Genomic DNA, 23697 nt, shown 5'->3' on the forward strand with positions numbered 1-23697 from the left:
CATAGCCCTAGGAAAATGTCAAGTTACAATATCAATTCCAGGGCTTCCTAGAGTCTGGACTTACTGCCTGTGTTTAGCTCTGCCCTGCAGTCCTGCTGCAGTGTGGGTCCTGTAAGTTTTCCTGATGGGCACTGCTGAAACACCTGACCAGGGAGAAAACCCTTCTGCTGGCTGCTGGGCTCTCGAGAAAGCTGTTGCTCTGCCATATCAGTGTGTTTTACACCGTGTAATGTACACTCCTGGTAATTGCTCAAGAAGGATATCGATTTTCTGAACGTGAGGCAGAATATGCATTACTAAAATACAGACAGCTCAATTTTGCACAAAACTCTGCCAGCACAAACCAACCACACCCAGAAAACCTCATCACCTGTGAAGGTGTGAGTAGTACCCACATTTGAAAACTGGTTCACTCCCATGGGACTTCACATTGTGTAACAATGAAGTTAAACATTATAAAAGAATATTTTTTTGTTTCAGATTTCCTTCTAAGCATTCAGAAGGTCTGGTCATCTAGGTCTTATGACCAAGTATGAGAGAAGTGGATTGTAATAAATTACACATTACTATCCTTTATCTGACTTCTCTCCATTTTTAAAAGAAGAGGTTTAGGTCCATTTTGCTGAGTGCCCCATTTGTGGTCGCTTCCACTGTCCTCTCTTCTCTAAGGTCCCATCATGTACGGTGGCACAAGAACACAGCCCAGTGGTGCTCAAAAAAATGTCATTCTGAGTCAGCCAGCCTAGGCACAGCATTTTCTTATGCTCTCAAGACTAGCTCCAGTGTTTCCCATAACCTGGATGTTGGGTTGCGTGTTTTTCTCCAACCCTGGTTTGCGCAGCCTAGTTTGCACTCTGCACATCCTGACCCTGCCTGAAGGTGTGGGTTTCTTTTTAAGATCCCACAGGTGTCATAGTAACAGAAAAGAAGGAAGGCAGTGGAAGGTACTCTGTGTTCTTGCTCAGGATGGGCTAAACCTTTCTTCAGGGCCAATACGGTTAAAAGGCTTCCTTCTTTCTGTAAAGGAAAGGTGTTCCTAAAGATTCTCCTAAAGTTTGAAGTCAAGATAAGTGTTTAAATAGTGACACCCATTTTGAATAGGGAATCACTGTCACCTGAATATACTGGGTTTTATTTGTCTTCAGCCTTTGAATGAGGCCAGACTGGGTTTCCTGAACTTTCTGACATCACTGCTTGTATGCAAAATCTGTTCTTACACAGAAAAGTATGGCCCCTACTGGCAGCCAATTAGCCCTGCCAGCTTGCTGTGCCTGGTAGTGGACCTCATTAGCCATTGCAAAATTCTACAGCAAATCAACTCAGTCTTCAGATTCATGCAGCATCTGTTCTGGGTGGCTCAGTGCTGTGTCCATCACTTTTTCTGCTGGCTCTGGTACAGCCTAACTGAGGACTGATTGCTTTGGTTATCAGCTGTGGCATGAACATAATCATGTCACATTGCCAGGATCTAATATGCTTTATGAGACACTGCCTGTTTGCAGGCAGGACTGTGCTGGGCAGATAGCAGCCAGGTGCTGGAGGAAAGGAGATGTTAAAGCAGAGCACCTAAGCTGTGCCTGGCAGGAAGCAGTTTTTGAGTTCTGAGTTCTGTAGTCTCTGGTTACACACTCCAGGTGGAATTTTACTCTCACAGAAACAGATGGAAAGCTACTAATGTCAGTGGAGAATTACCTGCTTATTTCAGGTCTAAAATGAGCTGCTGCACTGTCATTCACCTGCTCAGAAAGTTGAGTAACTCTGTGGTTTTTTGCAGCACAAGTGTGTGTTTTATCATGAGCTCTAAAAAGTGCTTTGAAATCCTTTGCTGGAAGCTGCTTTGAGTATGTCCATTGTTAGAAAGGGAGAGGGAGGAGCTGAGAAATACAGTGTTACAGCCACATCTTTGGGTACACTGGCAACAGTAAGCACCTCTCAATCTTGACTGTTTGAAATAAAAATCCCAGAGCCTTAACTGAGACTGCAGCAGCCTGTGTGTAACCTGCCCACTCCTGGCTGGAGACAGTGAGATGTTCCTGACCACCATGAGTTTGGCCAGGGGGCTTTTGCCTTCCTTGTTTACTGCAGGTAGTGTCACCTCCATCTACTTTTCTTTCTGTATTCCTCTGGTCCTGGGAATAAGAGAGCTGTTTTCCATCTGGTCCATACTACTACGACCAGTTATGCTGTCTGCTTTCTCAAATCTCCCTCTGTCAACCTCATGCTTAATGTTCTCTTTAGCCATATGTCCCGTTTTTACCAGTTCTCCTGTTTCTGTTCCTTCTCTTCCTTGCTGCAAACTTCTCAAAGATGTGCCTTCTGGGAAACAAGATGTGTTTCATATATTAAAGCTGGAAACTCTAAGGACTTGCTCACTCTGTTCTCAGCAGTGTTTGCCCAATAATCAATGTGAAAGAATCTGTTTAGTAGCTACCCAAGCTCACAGATTCAAACAGAGCAGAAAAAACATTCTTCAGGCTTTGGGTTTAGATTTATTTAGAATGTCAGGTCTTCAGAGCTTATCTTTGTGACACCATGCTCAGATGTGCACAATGCTCAGTGCTCAGAAGTGGTTTGTACTTCCTCCCACCTGCCTGGGACAACTCAGGTGGCAGCCTCTTGTTTTCTTTTTTCTGCAGCATCTCAGGCTATGGGGCTGCAGGTGGGAAAGGAGGGAAGAACACCATGGTGCGATCCCACGGAGTGTCTGTGCTGGGAATTTTTGATCTCCAGAAGGATGATACACTGTATATCCTGGTGGGACAGCAAGGAGAAGATGCTTGTCCTAGTGTAAGTGATTGCATTTCTTTTTTGCCTTCATCCCTTCTAGCAATCCATTGAGTTCTGTCTTTTCACACAGAAGAACATTGTCCTCAAGGGGTGTGGGGCTATAGAAGTCAAGGAATAGGTACAGTTTTACTGGGTGAGCATGAGAACATGAAGCACCATGTCCCTGTGCTTGCTCCTTTTCAACGTGTTGGCCCCATTGATAATGCATAACAGGTTCCTGACTGATCTGAATATCTCAGAGCACCTCTGTTGGGGTGAGGAGACAAAAGACAACCCTGCCTTCCATTCCCCTGGAGATCAGTCTTCAAGGCTGACTTTGCAGGATTTTGCCCTTGTTCCACTATTGAGGCCAGCCCTGCCATTGTCACAGACTCTGCACCTCTCAAGATACCCATGTTCACAGGGCTTGCTTGGTTATTCTCCATATGGGAATAGGAAAGACAAACCAATCATTGTTGGGTCAGTCCTGATTTTTATGTTACTAACAAACCTTTGCTGCAAATGACAGAAAGATGGGCACTATTTGCATGCATTTAATAAACAGTAGTTTATTAATAGTTTAGTATTCTTTGGAGGAGGATGTGGGAATAGAAAACTCTCATGGAGCAAACTAAGCATTATCTGATGAAATTTCACCTATAGGTTTGAGCTGGACATTTAAATGATGTGCATTTCTCAGCTGATAATGGCTGGCATCCAAGAGATGAAAGCTTACCAGTCTGTTAGAGCAGAAAAAGGTTGAAGGATATAGACAAGTAAGAGAGGGGTTCTCAAGGCTGGCTGCTGAAGTAAATAATGTTAAAACTAGAATTACACATATCTACAAACAAACCATTAATACCAAGCCTTTTTGAAATGAGAAATGGCCTAACTCAAACGTCCATCCAACGTCTTTAACTAGGACATTCCAGCTGAGGGTAATATATGGACTCATTAAATTGCAGGCCACTGTAATCTTAGTGAGAATTTATTGAGTGCTAATGTAATTCTTTCATTGAGGCAAAGAGATTGCATTGACTCGTAGAGGGGACTTTTACTAGATTGGATTGTAATCAGTTATGTCTTTGCCATGAAGGATTATATTTTTTTGTAATCTAGTGGTTCCTTTGGGTCATTGACTTTGTCATTTTATTAATCATTCCCACCCAACTCCAAATCAATTAAGGAGAGGGGAAAAAACAGGGAAAGGAGGACTGTAAGTTCTTTAGGCAAGTCTGCACACACAAAATGAATGCCACTCATTCACTGGCAGAACTGAGAAGATACTTTGTGGTCAGCAGAATAATTTGGAATTTGAGCATGCTTTTATCAGGTTCTTCTTCCAAAAGAAAATACATACATGAAAGTAGAAGGAAGCAGATAGTCAGTCTTACTATAACAAACATTTGTGCATTTTCCCCTAAATGTGTTGGTTTAGTAAGTTCAGTGTGCATTATGTGTGCAATGTAACAAGATAGTGTTACTGAGACAAAGCCCGAAAAGTAAAATAAATTAGAAGCAAAGTTTGCAACTTGAAAACGCTCACAGCAAGGTCCTGCTTGTCACACACTTTAGTGCTCCAGTTTTAAACCAAAACAAGAGTTAGATCATTGTCGCCCTGAAAACTCAGCTTTTGAGCTTGCTAACATAGTTTTCTAAGGACTTTCCCAGGACAGTAACTGTAAACATAGATATGTGTACATTCCTTCTGTTACACGTCTTGTGATGGGCATCTCTCATGGCCAGTGCAGTGAGAAAGTGTTATCCTGACCATCCAATCCCTGGCCATGGTAAGAAGCCTATAAATCCTGGGAGGAAAAATAAACTCTGCTCCTTCTTTCACCACACCTCGACCTGTGTCCGCGTGATCTATTCATCTTCAGCGGTAACACAGGTCATAGTCCTGAAGTAGGTATAAATGGTGGTTAAATGTTGTGATTTAAATCAGTTAGTGAATTCAGGGATTTGCCTAATACAGAAAGTTCACCATGTTTGGTGATAATTGATGGAAGGAAAAAATGCTAAGTAGCAAATATGGAGGATTTTTAGTGAGGTACTTTTACTAACATCAGGTGAATATTGCAATCATAGGTGGGATTGCTGCTGTTTTGGTAGGCACTGGTAGTTGCAGTAAAATTGCTACTAAAATCAACAGCACATTGGCTGCTTGGCCCCAACCAAAGAGGGACTGGAAATGAAGTAATAAAACTTGGGTTCTCTCTGTCTCTGCATTTGGCTGTCATGTGACATTGGACAAGACACATCCTTACCAAGTTACTCCCTTCCTCCACTTGTGAAATACAGACTGTTAATGCTGGGAGATATTTACAACAAATTCTGCTACATTTTGTACATTAGAAGTTTATGGAGCTGTTTTATGTGATAATAGGTATCAGCACTGAGCTTGCTTCAAAATAATCCAGTTAAAAATGGCAACAAATTGTTCTGGTAAAGGTTGAAGCAAAAAGCCAGATTCTTCTAGAAGAGCATTCACTTGATTCTGGTCATGTAGTTTCACTGGAGGATAATTTGCTTTGGGATGGTGAAGGGTTCATGAGGCCTCCATGTGTACAAGAGAATGGAGGTTTCTTACCTGACTTCAGACCTGGTCTTCTGTTTGCAGACTAATGATGTTATCCAGAAAGTCTGCATTGGAGAGAACAACGTGATCGAAGAAGAGATTCGTGTAAACAGAAGTGTCAATGAATGGGCAGGAGGAGGTGGAGGCGGGGGTGGTGCCACTTACATATTTAAGGTAAGATACACCTTCAGCATCAACACATCCTGCCACCTGCCTCTGAAAAGTCCTTTATACACCTCAGGGAGAGGGTCCACAGAGTGACCTCCAGGTATCCCTAATTTCCACTTGAGAAATGTAGGGATCTGGGTTTGCCCTTCACACTTCTTTGAACTGCTGTGCAATATAGCCACACTTGCTTCAGTGCCTTGGAGTATCCCTTGCAAACATAATGGGTTGAAGTGGGTTGGTTTCGTTTCAATAAAAACTGAGATGTTGAAGCATAGTTCTACAGCAAAGGGCAAATTCTGCAGGACTGACTTCAACTCTGTCACTGTAGAATGTGAGACTTCAGCTATACATTTGGCCTGACAAGGAAAGTTGAGAATAGCCAGTATGTTTTTGCCAGTATGTTGGCAGTGCTGTAGCTATGGACCACTGATGTTTCCTGTCCTGTGCTAGCTGGGACAGTACTCATTCCAAACACTGGTTTCAGGCAGTCCTTTGCCAGAGGAGACACTGTGCTGAGCAGTGCTTCTTAGCATTCATTTGATAAGAGTCATCACATGGGACATTACAGGCTTTCTAAGAGCCAACACCATGGTAGATACAATTCATAGAGCTACTGACACTGCTGTTTCCTGTAGCAGAACTTTGTAGGACTATTCTTGATTTTTCTATTCATTAATTTTCTGGGTGTGGGTGCATAAATAATGCAATGAGAGTGTGCAGTGCTGAGCAGCCCTAGATGCCTGCTTGGTGCAACCTGCAGTAACTATCATGTGGCTGAACTTCCATTTATACGTCTGACTCAGTTTGAACATTGCCTTTATTTCTGAATTTGTTAAGATGGAGAACGGAGAACCAGTCCCCTTGATAATTGCAGCAGGGGGTGGTGGCAGGGCCTACAGGGCCAAAACGGACACATTTCATCCAGAAAGACTGGAGAATGATTCCTCTATTCCAGGGTTGAATGGAAATTCAGGAGCTGCAGGTAAGGAAATTTTATTCCTTTTAAGAAAACCTTTGTGAATATGTGGTACTCCCAGATTCCTCCTCCTCACAAGAAGGTGAGGCAAAACTCATGAAAATACAGTTCAGGGGGAACAGAGGATTATAACAGATGGAAATAGAAGCTACTCACAGTGCTAGATACTTGGCATAAATAAGGGTGTCAGAGATGATATAGCCATAGCAATGGCAACATTCTCCCAAAATAATGCAGTACCTCTCATTTGATGTGGGAGTTTGCAGTGCCAATGTAGCTGTCCTGCTCCCTGCACTGTTTTGTGCCATGTGGATGTACCCAGAGTTTCTCTGTCTTATGCAGAAAGAGCATAATTGCACCATGTCTAGAAGTCTCTGTGAAGAGACCTTGGACTGAGCAACCAGCAGAGCTGAAAGTGAGTCACAAGTGTTGTGTGGAGAGCAGGAGCGGGATATGTTTTTACACCCCTTCCAATAAATTTGGTTTGTTCTACTTTAGAACCGACATTGTTTTTTTCCAAAAGTGTTTTAGTCAAAGAGAAGGGGAAGGCTCTGTAAACCAGAAAGGACTGGTTGGAGGGTAGGTAGGGATATATTTTTACATTTACTATAGAAAATGCCCGTCCTTGTATGGTAGGTGAAAAGAGGTGCAGATGATGACTTTCAGCTGAGGTGTTTTGAATGGATGCTTGTGCTGCAGATCCCTGCAGTGTTTTTTACACAAAAAGTAAACCCTGGCCGTGCCTTTTCTCTCACCTGCAGGTGGTGGAGGTGGCTGGAATGATAACACTTCCTTCCTGTGGTCAGGAAAATCCTTGCTGGAAGGTGCTACTGGAGGAAGATCCTGCCCCCAGGCCATGAAGAAGTGGGGGTGGGAGACAAGAGGGGGTTTCGGAGGGGGTGGAGGGGGGTGCTCCTCAGGTGGAGGAGGCGGAGGATATATAGGTAAAGTGGCTTCGTGTTCAAGGTGTCCCTTCCCCTCCTTTAGTGCTAATGATCAGCAAAATGCTGATGATAACTTTCCTGTAGCTAGCATATTTGACTGTTATGTACTAGTATGTCTGTGTGTTGCTTTTTTAGCCCTAGATGAACTGATGGCAGTTAGTCTTTGAGCAAAGAGCCAGATGCCAGTCCTTCAGCTGCAACCCTGGCTTTGCGCTCTGCAAAATGTGACATTAAGATCCTGCTGTGATTCCTGAGCCTTTCATGTTGGGGTGACAGTGCTGGAGAAGGAGGAGCCACAGCTATGTGCTCCTGTTGCCAGCACTTGTGTCTGGAGGACTTTGGTCCTGGAGACTGGCAGCCAGGCTTTATGCCGGGGGAAAGACACAGCTTCTCCCCTGCCCTGCTGTGGGAGGGCCTTGGTCCTGCACAGGTGGTCTCTGGGGGCAGAGGCTCAGGCTGCCAGCCAGCACCCCTCTTAATATGACTTCAGACAACAAGGAGCTAATTTCATGTGCCTCTGTGTCTCAGGGCAGCTGTCAGATGGCATTATGTTGATTACAACTGGTGTGGGCCAGATTCAAGATCTCTACTAACCCATAGTCTCCTGGGCCACGTAGTTTCTGCAGCCATCTGCACTGTGGTGGACTCTTTAACCCCTGGTTCTCCACAGCTTAAATTAAGTAAAAAGTAGACTAGAAATCTTGAGAGGAAGTAATGAGTTTAAATTATTAAGTGCATGTTTTGTACCAATGTTCCTGTGTAATGCTTCTTTTTCCAACAGAATTATTCACATGACATTTTTTTTATTTCACTGAAGACAATTAAAGGGAAAAAGCTATTTTTGGGTGGGGTGAGGGAATCATTGCATGCTTGAAGTACAAAATATATGGCCTAAATTTTGTTTCTAATATTTCTTATGTATTGCCCATACTTTGCTTCTGGTATGTTCTATATGCTCAGGCACAAAAGAGCAATTCATAAATTCCTTCAATTCCCACTTCTGGTGGATCACCCTGCTTCAAGGGTGCAAAGGAGAGGAAGGATATCAGATTATTCATTCCCTCTGCTGATACAGTACATACCTTGATCAGCAAGGGTACTAACTTAGCCCTGGAGTACTGGTGCTTTCCAGTCCCTTGGCTACATTAATTTTAAGAAGGGCTAGTATGTTTCACAGCATCCAAATGGTCAAAGATGAACTTTGTACCTTAGTTTGCAACAGTCTACCTAAACAGAGCTAATTAATTTATTGTCACAAGCTTCTGTTATTAAATTGATGTACTATAGTCCAGTAGTTCATGCCACAACTTGCTAAATATTCCCTGTATATTCAATGCTTTGATTTTTCTCTTTTTTCATTCAGATGCCTCCCTAAATGTGCTGAATTCATGCATGTTGCCATATTTATCTGTGTTTTATTGTTTTATGAGCCTCAATCTGTTAAGGTAACTTCTGGTTTGACATAGGTGGCAATGCTGCAGTGGACAATGACCCAGAGATGGATGGGGAGGATGGTGTGTCCTTTATTAATCCAATTGGTACTTTATACACTCCAGCACTTAAAGGTATTCATATTGGTCAGAAGTCTTCTCATGGGCTTATTTCATTTTAAAAAGAGTAGGACCCCTTACAAGCTTTTGGAGTACAGCTCAGTGTCATGAACATGAGGAGGCAGAAACTATATAAAGTACAGTATATAAAGTACAACAGAGGATAGACAGAAGTAGCAGCAAAAAAACAGGGAGAGGAAGCATCAGGCCTATTAAGAAACACTCCCAGCAGTACAGTCTACCAGCCTACAGAATCATTTTGGACAAGGAAAGTGATAACAGAACCTCACAGCTCAGATACTTTAGGAAAGAAACAGACAAAACACCTGACTATTCACTAACAAGCAAGTTCCTTAGAGCATCCCTTGGTAAAATATCCAGGTGCTGCCCAGCAGTGTGTGGGAGTGATAAATACTGCCACTCCAACCTGTGTTTTCCCAGAAGTCAGTGTCTTTAATATGTTTCCAATGTGTCCAGAAAACCACAAAAAATCTGCTTGTTAAAAAAAATGTTTGCTTTAGAACAGCCAGAAGCATTTTCAAACACAGATGCACTCTAGCCTGGTGGATTCAGACAGAAAGTTTTGAAGATATTGCAGTGATTGATCTTGGAGGGCATAAAGGCTGGGAAAGAAAAGGGTGAGCCCAAGGAAATTTTAATAATGGTCTTTACAGTGATTAACTCAGCTTCTTCATCCACTCCCTAGTGACAGAGGGGCATGGAGAGGTGGAAATTAGGCTGCACCTTAACTGCAGTCACTGTGAGATGGACGAGTGCCATGTTGATCTTGAGACTCAAAAAGTCATTTGCTTTTGTGAGCCAGGCACAGAGTTGGCAGAGGATGGTGTGTCTTGCACAGGTAAGTAGGTGTGTGGAGTACTGTTAACATGTGGAATAGAAAATGCATGGCCAAAAGCTGTAGTTTGGACTGTAAGATGTCCTGAAAGTGTACCCTAATCTTTCTTAAACCTGGCTGCAGTTGAATGTTGCCTTCTTTCCTGCTGGTGTATGCTGCAGGGCCATTTTGCCAGGATATAGCCTCATCAACCCTGAGGACTGGGGCACTGAGCAGCAGTGCTGCTTTGCTCTACAGTATGTGTTTGGCATGCTGAGCGGGTCTGAGCAGAGTCAGGTTTTGTACCTGCTTGTGCTGGTGTTCAAAGTCTGCTCTGAAATCCTGAAAGTTTGCTTGCTGAAAGGATTTTCCAGCTGAACTTATATTCCAGCCCCGTACTCTAAAGAAAAAAAAAAAGAAAAAAGTGCAAGGCGAAGAAAAATATGATTCTTGTGGATTTGGACATTTAAGGTAAAACTTCAGAAACCATGAGAAATTCTGTGCAAAATTTCTCTGAGAAAGACCAAATACAGTGCCTGTACTTGCCTTTCTTTCAAAACCAGGTGCTCAGAGCTCCATTACTAGGTTTGCTTCATACTCTCGTGTAGCAGTGAGAGCAGGTCACCCCAGGGGTGTGGGATCCTGCTTTCAGCTTTGTCACTGGCATGGGAAAATTGTTGTGTTTTTACCATTCCTGCCTGTAAGATGGGTAAAAAGTATGGTCATTTTGTCAAGGTGAAGTAAACCTTAATAGCATGATCCCACATGAGGATGCAGCTTCACTACACTGTTATCAGGTTTTTCTGCCTGAATTACATGCATTTAGGAGATGATATATTTCAGTCCTCCTGCTTTTGGTGTGATTTGGCATTGACAGCAGCACTTTAACCCTGACAATGTAATGTTCTTTCCACCACCCCCCAACTTCCTGCCCCTCTTTGTTATGGTCTTGTTTTCACACACAGGGAATTCACATGTTAATTCATTGATAATGAATAATCTGTTTTAGTGGCTCTATATTAATTGAGGAAAGTGAAACAATGAGGTATGAGGAGTCACAGATCCTGAGAACTGGTCGTGCCAGAGGTTGCTCCTACACTACAGGAGCAGCAGATTAGTAACTGGAAAGAAGAGCAGAAAAAAATTTGATTGCAAAAAAGTGGCTCCTGGAAGATAATTTCAAACATGTAATTCCTTCTCCTTTCTGTTGCAGCTGAGCCAGTGGTTCGTCTCCCTTTCTCCTTGGTCTTGTCTGTAGTGACTTCAGCGTTGGTGGCTGCTTTAATTTTGGCTTTTTCAGGAATCATGATAGGTGAGTGTTTCTCTGCAAAAGATATTTTCATATGAGGGCTGGATCTGAGCCAGGGATAATTGGGCCCTGAGAGGCAAAAGGATTCAGGTTTTCAGCTACTGCTGTATTTAATGACACCTTCCCACACACAACTTCAGATTTCTGTAGTTGTTTCTAACCATGATGACCAATTCAAGGAGGCTTCGGTTGCTGACTCCATCTCAAAAGAGACATTGTTTGTGTTCTACTGTGAAGCTGCCAGAACACAGCTGCTTCTGGTTTTGTGAGATCTGGTGCTGTTAAATGCCTAAAAGCTTCTTTATTTGTGTGCCCATGTACAGATTTCACCTCTTAATATATGACATTTAAGCTTAAACTCTCACATAGGTTCCCCTTTCACAAACTGCTGCTTAGTAGGATGTGGGTATTCTTGGCATTTTTATTTGAAATTCTGAAAGGTATTTTTCATCTTTTCATGTTCTTATTTTAAACAATTGCTCATCTGCTTTTGGTGCAAGAAGAATAGATTTGAATCAATGAAGAGCAGTCAGGGATTCAAACTATGATTTTGCCACCTTTCTTTGTCCACACTGTTTATGGTCTGGGGGAGGAGAGGGATGAACCTAGAGCAGGAAATTAGATTTGCCCAGCTATTTCAGTTTTAAGAATTTCAGGAGTTATCAGTTGCACACACATGGTCCTACATCTATGATGTCTGTCCTGACAGTGCCTTTTTACAATGACTAAATACTTCTCAGGAGTGGAAGAGTAATCCTCTTTCCATCCAACAAGCCTATCATTTCCATCTCAGGAAAGGGCAACGATTTAAAAAATCAAAGCAAAGGCAATGAGGAGGAAAATGGAGGACAGAAAGGATTTGTGGATAGGTCATTACATCCATCTGCCTTTGCAAGTGCATGTTTACCCCTTAAATTTTTCCCCTGAGCAACATCTGCTGGAGAAGATGCAATAACTATTACTGTCACAGTCTTTGGGCTCAATCCAGCTCCCACAGAAATCAATAGTGATTTAACCTGCTCATGATTGTCATCTTCTTTTGGAAAAAATCCTGCAATATCAGTTACTATTTCAAGGAATATCCTCAGGATGTCTTCTTTCAAGGTGTGGTTTTTAATGGCGTTGCAGAGGTATCAGTGAAGCATGCAAGGAATATAACACACCATAAACTGACTTCAAATGTAGTCCTACTCGATTGTTTAGAAACAGTGGAAGTTTTAGAAAATTAGCTAATTTTTATGTACAATGTGTTATTCTGAGGAAACTGCGTAGGCTATCCATTTTGAACAATATGATGCAATAATTCATTTCAGACATTAGTCTCTTCTGTGTGAAGAAAGTTGGTTATGACCCAGCTTCCTCAAATCTCAAACTGGACTTGTATTTGGAAGGTCTGGTAAAACTAAATAGAACAAAACAAAATCATCAGAACTGTGAACTCTGAGATCTCCAGGTGAAATTCATTTTACTTTTTCCAGACGGTCCATGAGCAAGCCTATTTCTTCATAAGATGTGTAAATCAAAGGTTCCTGGGTATCTTCAGATCCAATTTTCCATCTGTAATTTTTTGACATACAGAAATATGCCAGTGTCACTGGCTGGTTTGATTCCCTGAAGCCTGGCCACACCATGGCAAACCCCAGTGAGAAGTGCCAAAATCCCAAATCCAGTCTCTGTCTGTGGTTAACTGTGTTCTCCGTGTTTAGTGTATCGCCGCAAGCACCAGGAGCTGCAAGCCATGCAGATGGAGCTGCAGAGCCCAGAATACAAACTGAGCAAGCTGCGTACCTCCACCATCATGACAGACTACAACCCCAACTACTGCTTTGCAGGAAAGACCACATCCATTAGTGACCTTAAAGAGGTGCCTCGAAAAAACATCTCCCTCATCCGGTAAATTCATCCTTGCCTTCCCCATCAGCGTTCACATTGTACACCCACACATCCTGGCTCTCCTGGAATAGTGAACGCACAGCTTTGTGCAGGCACACGCAAATTCTTGTGTACTTTGAGGTTCATACCCCTTTTCATAAAATGTAAAGCTGCAGTAATTAGGCTCTTGTGGAGGGGACTAGATTTTGGCATTTTTGGCAAGTTTCAACCTTGACCTTCTAGAGGTGCCGTGTTCATCTCCTGGGATTGTCAGGAGAACTGAATAGCATCACCAGTAATTCAGTGACATCTTTTACAGGCTATGCAGTGAATGGCCCATGGCCATAAACTGATGAAATTCTGGGATGACTGAAGCTTGTAGGAGGCTCTTTTATATCTTTGATGGGATCTTTGGTAAAGACAATGACATCCTTAAGTGCAATAGCAAGGAAAGCAATGGATTTGAAAATGCCAGACAGTAGTAAAAAGACATGGATATAAAGCCAGCAAGATAATCACTTCTACATGAGAACTTCTGGAAAGCTTAAAAGTGTCTCCTAAGAAAAACTTGAAAATTCAGAGTTCTTGCACACTTTGCTCTACTGCAGGATACTTGTGAATGTGACGGTACCCTGGCACCATGCAGTGTTACACAAAAAAAAAAAGTGGAAGCAGGAGTCCTTGGAAAACCAGGGCTTAAGGTGCTGAAAAAAAATTATGCTCAGAGCAGTCTAAGCAGTCTGCAATGTTTTGCTGTCTCTTATCTCGTTCCCCCTCACCTGCACATCTTGCTGGACTGCACCTGGGGGTTTCCAGTGTACCCTGTGCTGCTGCTTCCTTTGTCACTTGGACTTTGAAAGGAGTTTTGAAGTGTGGAAAGCAGATAGCAGAGGATACAGCTGGGAATTGGCAAGGGGAGGGAAAGGGGACATTTTGGAAGGATGTGAGTTATGAGCTATAAAGCTCTGGTTTATCCCATCAGTTTGTAATAGGTTGGTCAGGCAGAGCCAAGAATGGTGTCTCAAGCTAACGCCTAACAAAATCTTATTACACAAAGTGGTTGAGTCACAGGCAACACGAGTACTCACTGTGGTTTCACTGCCCAGGCTGGTTCTATCCTGACAAAACTACAGACAGAACTTATGTAACAGCAGAGCAGATTGTTCTTCCTTGTTCATATGGATGGGAGGACAACAGCCCATGCAAAAGCAGTCCACTCATGCAGCAAAGAACAGAATCAATGCAGCTCTCAGCCCAAACCTGGCTCTAACAGGAGAGTGCATGCTGTAGCAGAGAGAGCCTTTTCTCCAGACTGAGATGCAGGAATGCCTCTTAGAGGCTGGAAATACTACTGCCCAATGTGCAGCCCATGCAGGGTTAAGAGGGACTCAGGACTTGGGGTGTAGCTTCATCCTCTGCCACATTTCACCATGTGATTATGACAGGCCACTGATGTGAAATAGCTATTGTTGTACTAGCTGACTTAACATTAAGAGAGCGAGGACTTAATATACAGGTATGCAAAATCTGTATCACAAAAACATGGGACCAGATCTATTGTATGATTACTCTTATTCCTTTCTCTTTTTCTTGTAATCTTATTAAAAATAAAACTGTAAGTTTCATAATATGATCACTGCCAGAAACAATTCTCAGCACAAATTCTTAGAGCTGAGTGCTTTACAAAGCACTGTCATCACCATTTACTGGCTAAGGTACTTGCCCAGAATCACACAATAAATCAGGAAAAGTTATTTGGTGTAGAATTCAGTTCTTTTGAGAATCATTGTGCCTCCTAGTTTCTTGCTCAATGTTTTGTTTAATGGTGATGCAGAAATATCAGGGGAACTGTTAATGTGTTTAGGGTGTGTAAACACCAAGACTAAAGTCCTTTCTTTATTGGTCTGTTTTGGAGCACCCACCACTGAGCACTGATACCAAAGCCATAGATGAGTGCTCTCTGTTACGTGCTGCAATGCCAGAAGCTCGATTTCACTGGGGAATGTTCACTTCCATGGATTTCTTTCCCTTCCAATTAAATAAAATGTAGGTCCATGAAAGATCTCACCAAGGTCTGGTTCCCTGCATATTGTCCATATCCAGTTCTTCCTGTTACACTGACATGAAAATTGTGAGCCCGTTCTGTGAGCTGTGTCCTCAGTGTTATAATGTGTGTTCTCTGTAGTAAAACCTTCTTGTCTTCTCTGGTCTGTCCAGGGGTTTGGGCCACGGAGCCTTTGGTGAGGTATATGAAGGTCAGGTGACAGGGATCCCCAGCGACCCCACTCCCTTGCAGGTGGCTGTGAAAGTAAGTGACAGTGTATGAGTTATCATGATGGTTTCATGCACCTTTCACAAGAGTCCCAATGCATCATAACAATGAAGATGAGTGAAGCGTTGCTATAAGTCCTGAAGGACATGGCTAGAAATGTTGCTGCTGTGTTGCAACACTTTAATCCATCACAGCAATGGTACAGCTTGTAGCATACGGCTATGTGAGACTACTAAAAGAGGGCTGTGAATAGTAAACGGGCAAAGATTTCCCATAGAGCCACAGAGGACTGCAGGACTGAGCTAAATCCATCCTCTGTCCATCCTCTCCATCCACCTGGCTGGTAATCTGTCCAAAGCCTTGTGAGTCAGAGGCCGAAAGTCTTCACAGGGCCAAAAGCTGCTGGCACATACATCAAAGACCCTGCAAGTAGGAGATGGCTGGTTTTCCAGGGATATCACCACTCCCTTACAGGATGGATATGCAATGGGTGTGAAGCTAAATCCTAAGAGACCCTGGTAGAGTTCTCCAGGCCTTCAGCAGTCTAGCTGGCTTGTTTTCTGTTAGAGATTACATGGCAGCACAGTTCTGCTGCTGGTTATAGATCCCAGTCTTGCTGGAAGGTAGGATCATTGAACTGTGGAGAACTCAGGAAGAGGATCTCATTCCTCATCCTCTGTACAGCAGAGTCCCATATGTTGAACACTTTTCTGTGCACTCTGGGCTATTTCCTTTGCTGGGAGGAGAATGACAGTGGCATTGGTGGGCCAATCAGAACAGGAACAGGAGTTCTGATATTTGCCTCTCCACAGGCTTCACAGTCTAGTTTAGCAATGCTCTAATGGCTGTCTTAGAGTGAGGTTTCTTTTGAGAAAGAAGGATTGCTGCAGACATTGTTAGTGCCAGGTGTTCTAATCTGTAAACTGAAGTATCTTCTCCTTGTCAACCTGTTCTTTCTTTTCCAGACATTACCAGAAGTGTGTTCAGAGCAAGATGAGCTCGACTTCCTCATGGAAGCTCTCATTATTAGGTGTGTATGAATCATATGATCCCCACTTGTGTAGGCTTGAAAAGCCCAACAAAATAAAGAAAAAAGGGCTCTTCATAGGTGATGTCCTCTCAGCAAATCTATACAGTAGTTTTAGCACAAAGAGAATAGGAATTACCATCCTTTTCTGTTCCTATTACAAATGAAGAGGCACCAAATGAGTAAAGGCTAAATTTTCAAAAGGATCCACATCAGTTTTCGTTACCCAATGTGAGAAACTTAAAGCCCAGAAGTTAGAATGGATAATAAGTTTTTTTTTATTTCTCCTAGAGAGGAGAACATACCTTAGGAATTTGGATTTGACTAGTCAAAACAAACAGATGGCATTGACTTTTTCCTGCTATCATGTCATGTTTCAGTGTCTGAATCCCAGAATCCATGGAACTACCTTCCCATCATAGTTGAGAGGCAGGGAAATAAGGAAGTATTACAGACTAAACCTCAGGAAACATCCCCCACAAGTAGATCCCCGTGCCAGTGTGTTACTTAAAACAACATTGCCCTAGCCCATCTTCTGCCTCTTGGATGGGAAAATTAAGAACAGACTTTTCTCTGTTATCATGTTCTGTTTCCTCTGCCCCACAAGTCTTGCCATAACCCAAAAAGAATGTAGAAAATAGGGAGAGGAAAAGCAGCCAAAAGCCACTGATTCCCCACCTCTGTCTCTGCACTATCCAAACAGACACAGAGTGCAAGGATGCTTTAGTTTTATCCAGTTGCCTTACCTTTGAGATTTGTTATTTCCTGGGGAGGGAAAAAAAACAACAACAACAACAACATATCCTGCAGCAAAAAGGTTTGAATGTATTCTGCTACTGTGCTTTTTGGGTCAAAGTTAAGTTACTTCACAACTGGGTGTCCCTGTCTCCACAGCAAGTTCAACCACCAGAACATCGTGCGCTGTATCGGGGTGAGCTTGCAGGCCCTGCCCCGCTTCATCCTGCTGGAGCTCATGGCTGGAGGAGACCTGAAATCCTTCCTGAGGGAGACACGGCCTAGACCAGTAAGGAAAGAGTAAATTCTATTTTATTTAGAGAGCTGCTGCCACAAGGCAAACACTTAGCTATAAAAGAGATGATCTATGTGGATTCTATTTCCCAGTATTTTAGATTCTCACAAAATTTCTCTTGCTGTAAGACCACTGTGGAGGCAGGAGGCAGGAGGATAGGAAACACATGCTGCTGGAGTATCCCTGGACTTAGCTAGATAACATTGCAGATACTACCTAAAGAAAGAACAAAAGCAAAGTCTAAAAAAATGTTAAACTCAACTCTTACCTTCCTCTCACCAGCTGGGGGCAGGCTGGGGAAAAACATTGAGCTAGGAATATTAAAAAAAAAAATCCATTATTTAAACTGCTGATCAGATGCATTTCTGTGGATATCTGTCAGTTCAAATTTGGCACAGGCAAGGAGACAATCCGGCCTGGAGCTGTCGGCTTAATAGAAAATATCTTTAGTCCAGAGTTTTAAAGATTTTCCCCACTGAAATCAGCATCAATAGGAAGAGACAGTCAGCTAGAAATGTGGAAGAAACAAATTATGACTTCTAGAGAGAATTCAGTATTGTGGAAGAATAAAGTTTTCTCGGAGTCCCTGGGTCAGAAAGTCACACAGATATTGCTGAAGTTTAAGACCAGGACCCAGTTTCATACTTTGTCTCTAAGTTCGACAGAGGACAAAATGCTGCATTTTATCACTACAAGAGAGACACAAATTCGCTTTAACAGGTATCAGTAAGATTCTTCCTTGAGGGGTCTGGAAACAGATCAACTTTTTTATTTTTCCATGCAGCGTGCTTTTCAGACATATAAAATGGTCTGTGAGACTCAGAAGCACAGCAGTCTTGAATAGGTTGCAATAAACTGGCTCCTTCCTGGATAAGGAAGCTAAACACCCAGAAAGGAAAGTCTGAAATCTGAGCAAGCAGACTTCATAAATACAGGTTGTTTTTCTGAAGCACCTAGAGATGCTCCTATGAATGGGCTGAACTTGGTGCATGGTAGGTGCATGGGGAAATTCATGTTCTGCAGCGTGGTCTCCACTCTCACCCAGGGCACAGACAAGATCTGCTGCCAGGTAAGTGCTTTGTTCAAAACTGCCAGTCCAGGCTGTGCAAGGTGTGAAGGGGCAGGTGAAGCATGATGGGGTTTGGCTGCTTAAATTAGAGAAGCCAGCTCAGTGATGGTACAGATCTTGTGAGGAACTACCAAGAACACTGGTCCTGCACAGCAGGAATTTTTTACCTGCTTGTAGAAGAAACAGCCATTAATCTTGACAGCATGAAGTTGTAGGAGCCTTCTGATCTGAGGAGTTTTTATCTGTTTGGCCCTACCTCAGTCATGAGTTCTTCCTTTCCATGCCTTCTGTTCCTGACAGCAGTTGCTCTGTGCAACCCCTGTGAAAGCCCATGTCAGAAGGGGCTGATGATTCACTCCATTACTTCCTTAGTATTTCTCTTCTGCCCTCACAGTTGCCCCTTCTAGTCCTCTTCTTTGCTTGTCTTTCCTGAACTGTTTGAGGTTACCTGAGACCGACCATAACAACAGCCGTGCACGAGGCCTGTTCCCGTCAGCTTGAATATTCTCCCTGGATTCTGCATTTAACTTGTTCCCAGGAAAGAAACAGACCTCAGATTGATGCGTCTGTTTTCTGCTTTGTCCCATGTCTTCCACACTTTGGAAAGGCTGAGAGTTTCAAATGCAGATGGCTAGCTGCAAGCTGGAACCGATTCAGAAAAGCAGTTTTCATTCCCTCTTTACCAGCTGGGTGAACGTGGACAGCCTGACTCTGTGCAGACACAGATCCACACAATTGTGCTCCATTCTAATACCTTCTTTCCCCTTGCCTTGCCCTGCTTCTGCAGCCATCCCATGTGGTGTCTGCCTGGCAAGAATGACAGGGTAATTCATTATCTGGCTGCTGGGGCAGCTTCTGAGGGGCCAATGGCACCTGTGAGTGCTGAGAAATCAGCTTATGCTGGCTCACAAACTACAAGGCAAGGAGACTGTGACTGATGGGAAGTGAGATGTGTGCAGGGCACTGTGCTCTGTGAAGTATGGGATCCCACCCTGGAAGTGGATTTACCTCTGTACATAAGGCTCAGTGGTAGTGGATGTATCTTTGCACTGATCCTAATGAACCCTGAGCTGCTTTGTTGCTCCTATTGCTCATTCAGGGAAGACAGGCAGAAGGTAGGCATAGCAGGCTGGATGTCTAGCTTTTCAGGGCTGTTAAAGGAAGAAAAAGACAAGGGACAGTGCAGAGTAAAGAGGCTTTGATGAGCTTTGCTTCCAAAAGGAATTAATTGAACACACAAGCCCTATCTGACTGACTGGGTGGCAGAGGTGCGCTTCTCACTCTGCAGTAAGCACCATATGAATTACTGCCTTTCCCCTTATTTTCTTTCCACCTTTGTACTTTTCAACTAATTTCTTCTACTACCTGGTCTTTCCCACCTACTTTTTCTTTCAGCCCAATCACAAAAAAGAGATTTACATATTCAATGTCTACCTTCATGCCCCAGTTGCTCTTTGCACTGCCTTGCCAGTAACAAACATCAAATTCATTTGCTAGTTTTGGATAGACTTAACAGAGGTGTGAAAGGCATTAACTTGGCACTAATTCCAAGGCTTATGGAAAAAGAAAGCACCATGCTGGAGAGATCACCAGTTGCCACTGGCCAGCTGTGACCTGTGTGGCTTGGAACAAAACACATGCAGCATGCTGCTGTGCACTTGGACATTGGAAAGCAGGAAAGGGAGCAGAGGGAATGGTGAAGGAGAAGGTGAAGGGGGGACTTAAGGCATTGCAAGGGACATGAAATGGAAAGCTAAAGAAACTGCAGGAGGTATCAGAACACGGGATCCAACTTAATGAGAGATGGAGATGCTGTCAGCACTGTTGTTCATCTGTGTTCTTCATGTAAAAAATGAAGTTTCAGTTCAGCCAACACGTAATGATTTTTCTGGACTCTAAGCAAGAATGATCATATATCCATCCAACATCACTGATACAGTACCAGTGATTCTAGTGGAATATGTCGATTTATGCCAGCTAGGTCGACTCCATAAGGTTCAGACTCATAATTCCCCATGAGTCCATGGCTGACAGCCCTGAAGGCTTTCTCTGTTCCATTTCTAATAGAGTTTCACATCTATTACAGGATTACCTCTTCCCCCTCATCTGCAGAGAGGCAACCTGGTACATTCAGAGATACCTGAAATCGGAGCCTTAGCTCAGTGTGAACATTGCAGAATTGTCCATTTTGGGAGGTTCAGTTCTCATCTTTCTCACACACAGCACAGCAATCAAAGCCCAGCTCTGGGAGAGAAATCGTATACAGATAAATGATTCCCCTCCTTTGTGCTGTGCAGCCTGTTGCACAGAGCAGTGATTACACTGAACAATACACAGAATTTCATTCACCTTTAGCAAGATGCAGCCTCACCTGGGAGGTGTCACACCAGTGCTTCCAGCATGCCCACTGCCCTGAGCAGCAGAGCATTGCAGCTGGCATCATCCATTCATCTGGGGAGCAAAAGCTGTAAAGCGAATCCTTTGGTGTGTCTCAAGGCTGCCCCCTTGCAAAATGAATCCCAAACCTCCATTTTTCAAACAAATTACATGGCTAAATTGTCCTTGGCTGGGCAGTCACATCTGTTTTAGGATTGTATTTAGCCAAATAAAAGGTGGAAGGAATTCATCCAAGGAGGGAAAGGAAAGAAAAGAAAAAAAAAAAAAAGAAAAGGCAAAAGAGAAAAAAGCTGTACAGTTCAAATCAGCTTGTGGCTTCAACCTACTGACTGTTTTGCAGTATAGCTTGAGTCAGAAATCGATTGTAGAGTAAAGAATTGGGCTTTTTACTCAGTTTTCTTTCACTTCAGGTTTCTGACCCTGGCTTGAAAGAGCAGGGAATGGGTAGATTGAGATATTAATTTCCCCTTGGTTATGCCCTGCAAGGGAAAAAGAAGACATGCATTCTTTCTTACTGTAGCCATCTTGTTTAGGTGGTGAGTCACTAACTCACAGAGGTAAAAGAGATTATTCCCCCTTCCCCACAAAATGGCAGGGAAAGAACTGCTTTATGTTTGCAGAAAATAGTTATTCTGTAAAGAGGAAAGTATGTAAGGGGTGATGGAGTCCAGTGTTTTAAAAAATCGGTGAAGTATTTATACGCAACGAACTATATTGTGTAAATAATAAAATATGGGCAGGTGGAACAAGATCACATTTTGGTTTGTGGCCCTGCATTGAACAAAACAGGCTTTGTTCACACAGAGATGCACCATTTTTCAATTATTTTATTAGTCAATTATTGAGGCCAGATTTTTTTTTTTCCTAATATCTTCAGAGGACATTAAATTGTTTTTTGAGGTTTTTTTATGTTTGGGTTTGGAGGGTTTTGTTGTTGTTTGTTTGTTTGTTAGTTTATTGTATTTTAGTTTTATCAGCCTATGTCCACTGTTTAGCTACTGGCTCCTGCATAGCCTGGACTTGTTTCCAGTCCCAGTTTGCAGTGGTTTAGATCAGGGATGGCCAGAACAGCATTGCATCCATCTGGAGACACGTTTCATTACAACAGATGGGTTGGAGAGCCAGCAGTCCCTGTCACTGGAGAAGCTATGCTGATTTGTGCACCAGTGTGAGACACCCAAGGGCAGCTGTGACCTTTGGGGACTTTGGCTGATTGGTTGGTGTCCTAAGAGAGCACTAAGGAGTGTGATGAGCTTGTGTGATCCAGTAACTAAGGCTGATAAACATTTAGCTATGAAATGGTTGTCATGGCATGAGCAGTCACTGCCACCCAGTTGTTTCTCATCACTCCACTGGCAGCAGCACTTTCCTGCTCTCCCATAGGACTGGCCACAGGGATCGCTGAATCTCACCACAGGAATCACTGATTCACACCTCAGGCATCACTGATTCACACCTCGGGGCAGCAGCTGATGGTTTGGCTTCAGGGGCTGAGAAGTGCCAGTGCAAATCCTGTCCTTTCCACTAAAGCATCTGGCTCCTCCTGGCAAGGGCTGTGGACTCCATCAGAGGGACAGGAACAAGGAGTTGGCAGCCTTAGTCTTCCACAGCCATTGGCTACACAAAACTGTGCCAGTGCTCTAAGGGGCAAGATAAAACCTACACAGATGTGGAGGAGGGAAAGAGCAAATGTGACTCATGCCATTATACAAAATGTCATTCCCGTGGTTCAAGGTGACTTTAGAGAGGAGCTGGCAATAATACAAAGAAACTCAGTGAAGAACAGTTCGGGATACAGAGTTCAAAAATCGTGCTGAAAATTCAGAAGAATCTGCCATGAGAACTGGGGGAAATTCTTATGGGGACATCCCAATGGAGCTGGAAAGTCAGATCCAGCTGATTCTCTCTGTACTGATTCTGTCTCTGGGATCTGTATAACGTTGTGTCTGCACATCCTTTCACAGCTCGTGGGAATAAACTCTCTCTTGTGCGTTTCCCTAATCCCTTTGTGTGGTAACATCAGAAGCACATCACTTGCTGGAGAGCTCCCAGCGCTGTATCAGCAATGACTCTCACCATGTTTCTGCTTTTAACCCATGTGTGTCCCTTGTCTTTTGGCAGAATCAGCCCTCCTCCCTTTCCATGCTGGACTTGCTGCACGTGGCCCGTGACATTGCTTGTGGGTGTCAGTACCTGGAGGAGAACCACTTCATCCACAGGTGGGTGAGCACAGCCTGGGCAGGGCTTGCAGACAGACCAGCAGGGGCTCGTAATGCCCTGCACTGTTTATGTCCTGCTGCACTCTAGTGGCTGGATACCTTTCAACAAGGTAGACAAAATCAGGGTCAGAGAAACAATAGCAGAGCTGCTATAAATCAGGCTGACAAAGTTCTGTAGTTTTGCCAAAGATCCTGAGCCCTGTCTCAGTAGCCTGTTTGGCTACTCTGCAAATGGACAACATCTTGTGACAGAAGTCTTTAAAGCTCTCCCTGTCATGAATTTTATTTAGTGCCTGTCTGCTCATTTTGGAAGCCTTTTCTTCTTCCTCTCAAAGAACACCTGTACAAGCCCAGCCACAAGGGCAACATCAGGTGATCATTGCTCCTGCAAAAACAGGGCGTTTGGCAAGCATCTAAAATCTGCCTGCTGAGTAGAGATGGGTAGAGAGGCGACAGATTGCAGTTCTAAGTCACCCACAAGTTGTGCCATTGTGTTACTCAGACCTCAAGGTTTACTCCAGCCCAGCAGAAGTGGAGCTTGGAGTTTTACCTGCATACACAGATTCAAGCCCACAGCTTCAGAGTATTCAGAGTAACACCTGCAAGTTGTTGTTCTACCTGTCTCTGGCAGTACAACAGCCTTCTGACAACAAGCACAGTAGGAACAGATCAGTGGATCATT

The 23697-nt window shown here is 43.4% G+C and overlaps 1 protein-coding gene across 1 annotated transcript in view; it reads left to right on the forward strand.

The window, feature by feature from the left end:
- ALK (ALK receptor tyrosine kinase) overlaps nucleotides 1-23697 on the forward strand; it is a 75508-nt gene that overhangs the window by 45604 nt on the left and 6207 nt on the right. Inside the window, exons 9-20 of the mRNA XM_058835742.1 lie at nucleotides 2637-2787; nucleotides 5390-5521; nucleotides 6353-6497; nucleotides 7253-7435; nucleotides 8902-9000; nucleotides 9692-9844; nucleotides 11034-11132; nucleotides 12836-13022; nucleotides 15219-15309; nucleotides 16239-16303; nucleotides 17195-17324; nucleotides 22918-23015. Coding sequence (XP_058691725.1) covers nucleotides 2637-2787; nucleotides 5390-5521; nucleotides 6353-6497; nucleotides 7253-7435; nucleotides 8902-9000; nucleotides 9692-9844; nucleotides 11034-11132; nucleotides 12836-13022; nucleotides 15219-15309; nucleotides 16239-16303; nucleotides 17195-17324; nucleotides 22918-23015 — 1533 coding nt within the window. The remainder of the gene's footprint in view (nucleotides 1-2636; nucleotides 2788-5389; nucleotides 5522-6352; nucleotides 6498-7252; nucleotides 7436-8901; nucleotides 9001-9691; nucleotides 9845-11033; nucleotides 11133-12835; nucleotides 13023-15218; nucleotides 15310-16238; nucleotides 16304-17194; nucleotides 17325-22917; nucleotides 23016-23697) is intronic.

The sequence above is a fragment of the Poecile atricapillus genome, chromosome 3 (assembly GCF_030490865.1).
Source record: "Poecile atricapillus isolate bPoeAtr1 chromosome 3, bPoeAtr1.hap1, whole genome shotgun sequence".
In the NCBI taxonomy this organism is placed as follows: domain Eukaryota; kingdom Metazoa; phylum Chordata; class Aves; order Passeriformes; family Paridae; genus Poecile; species Poecile atricapillus.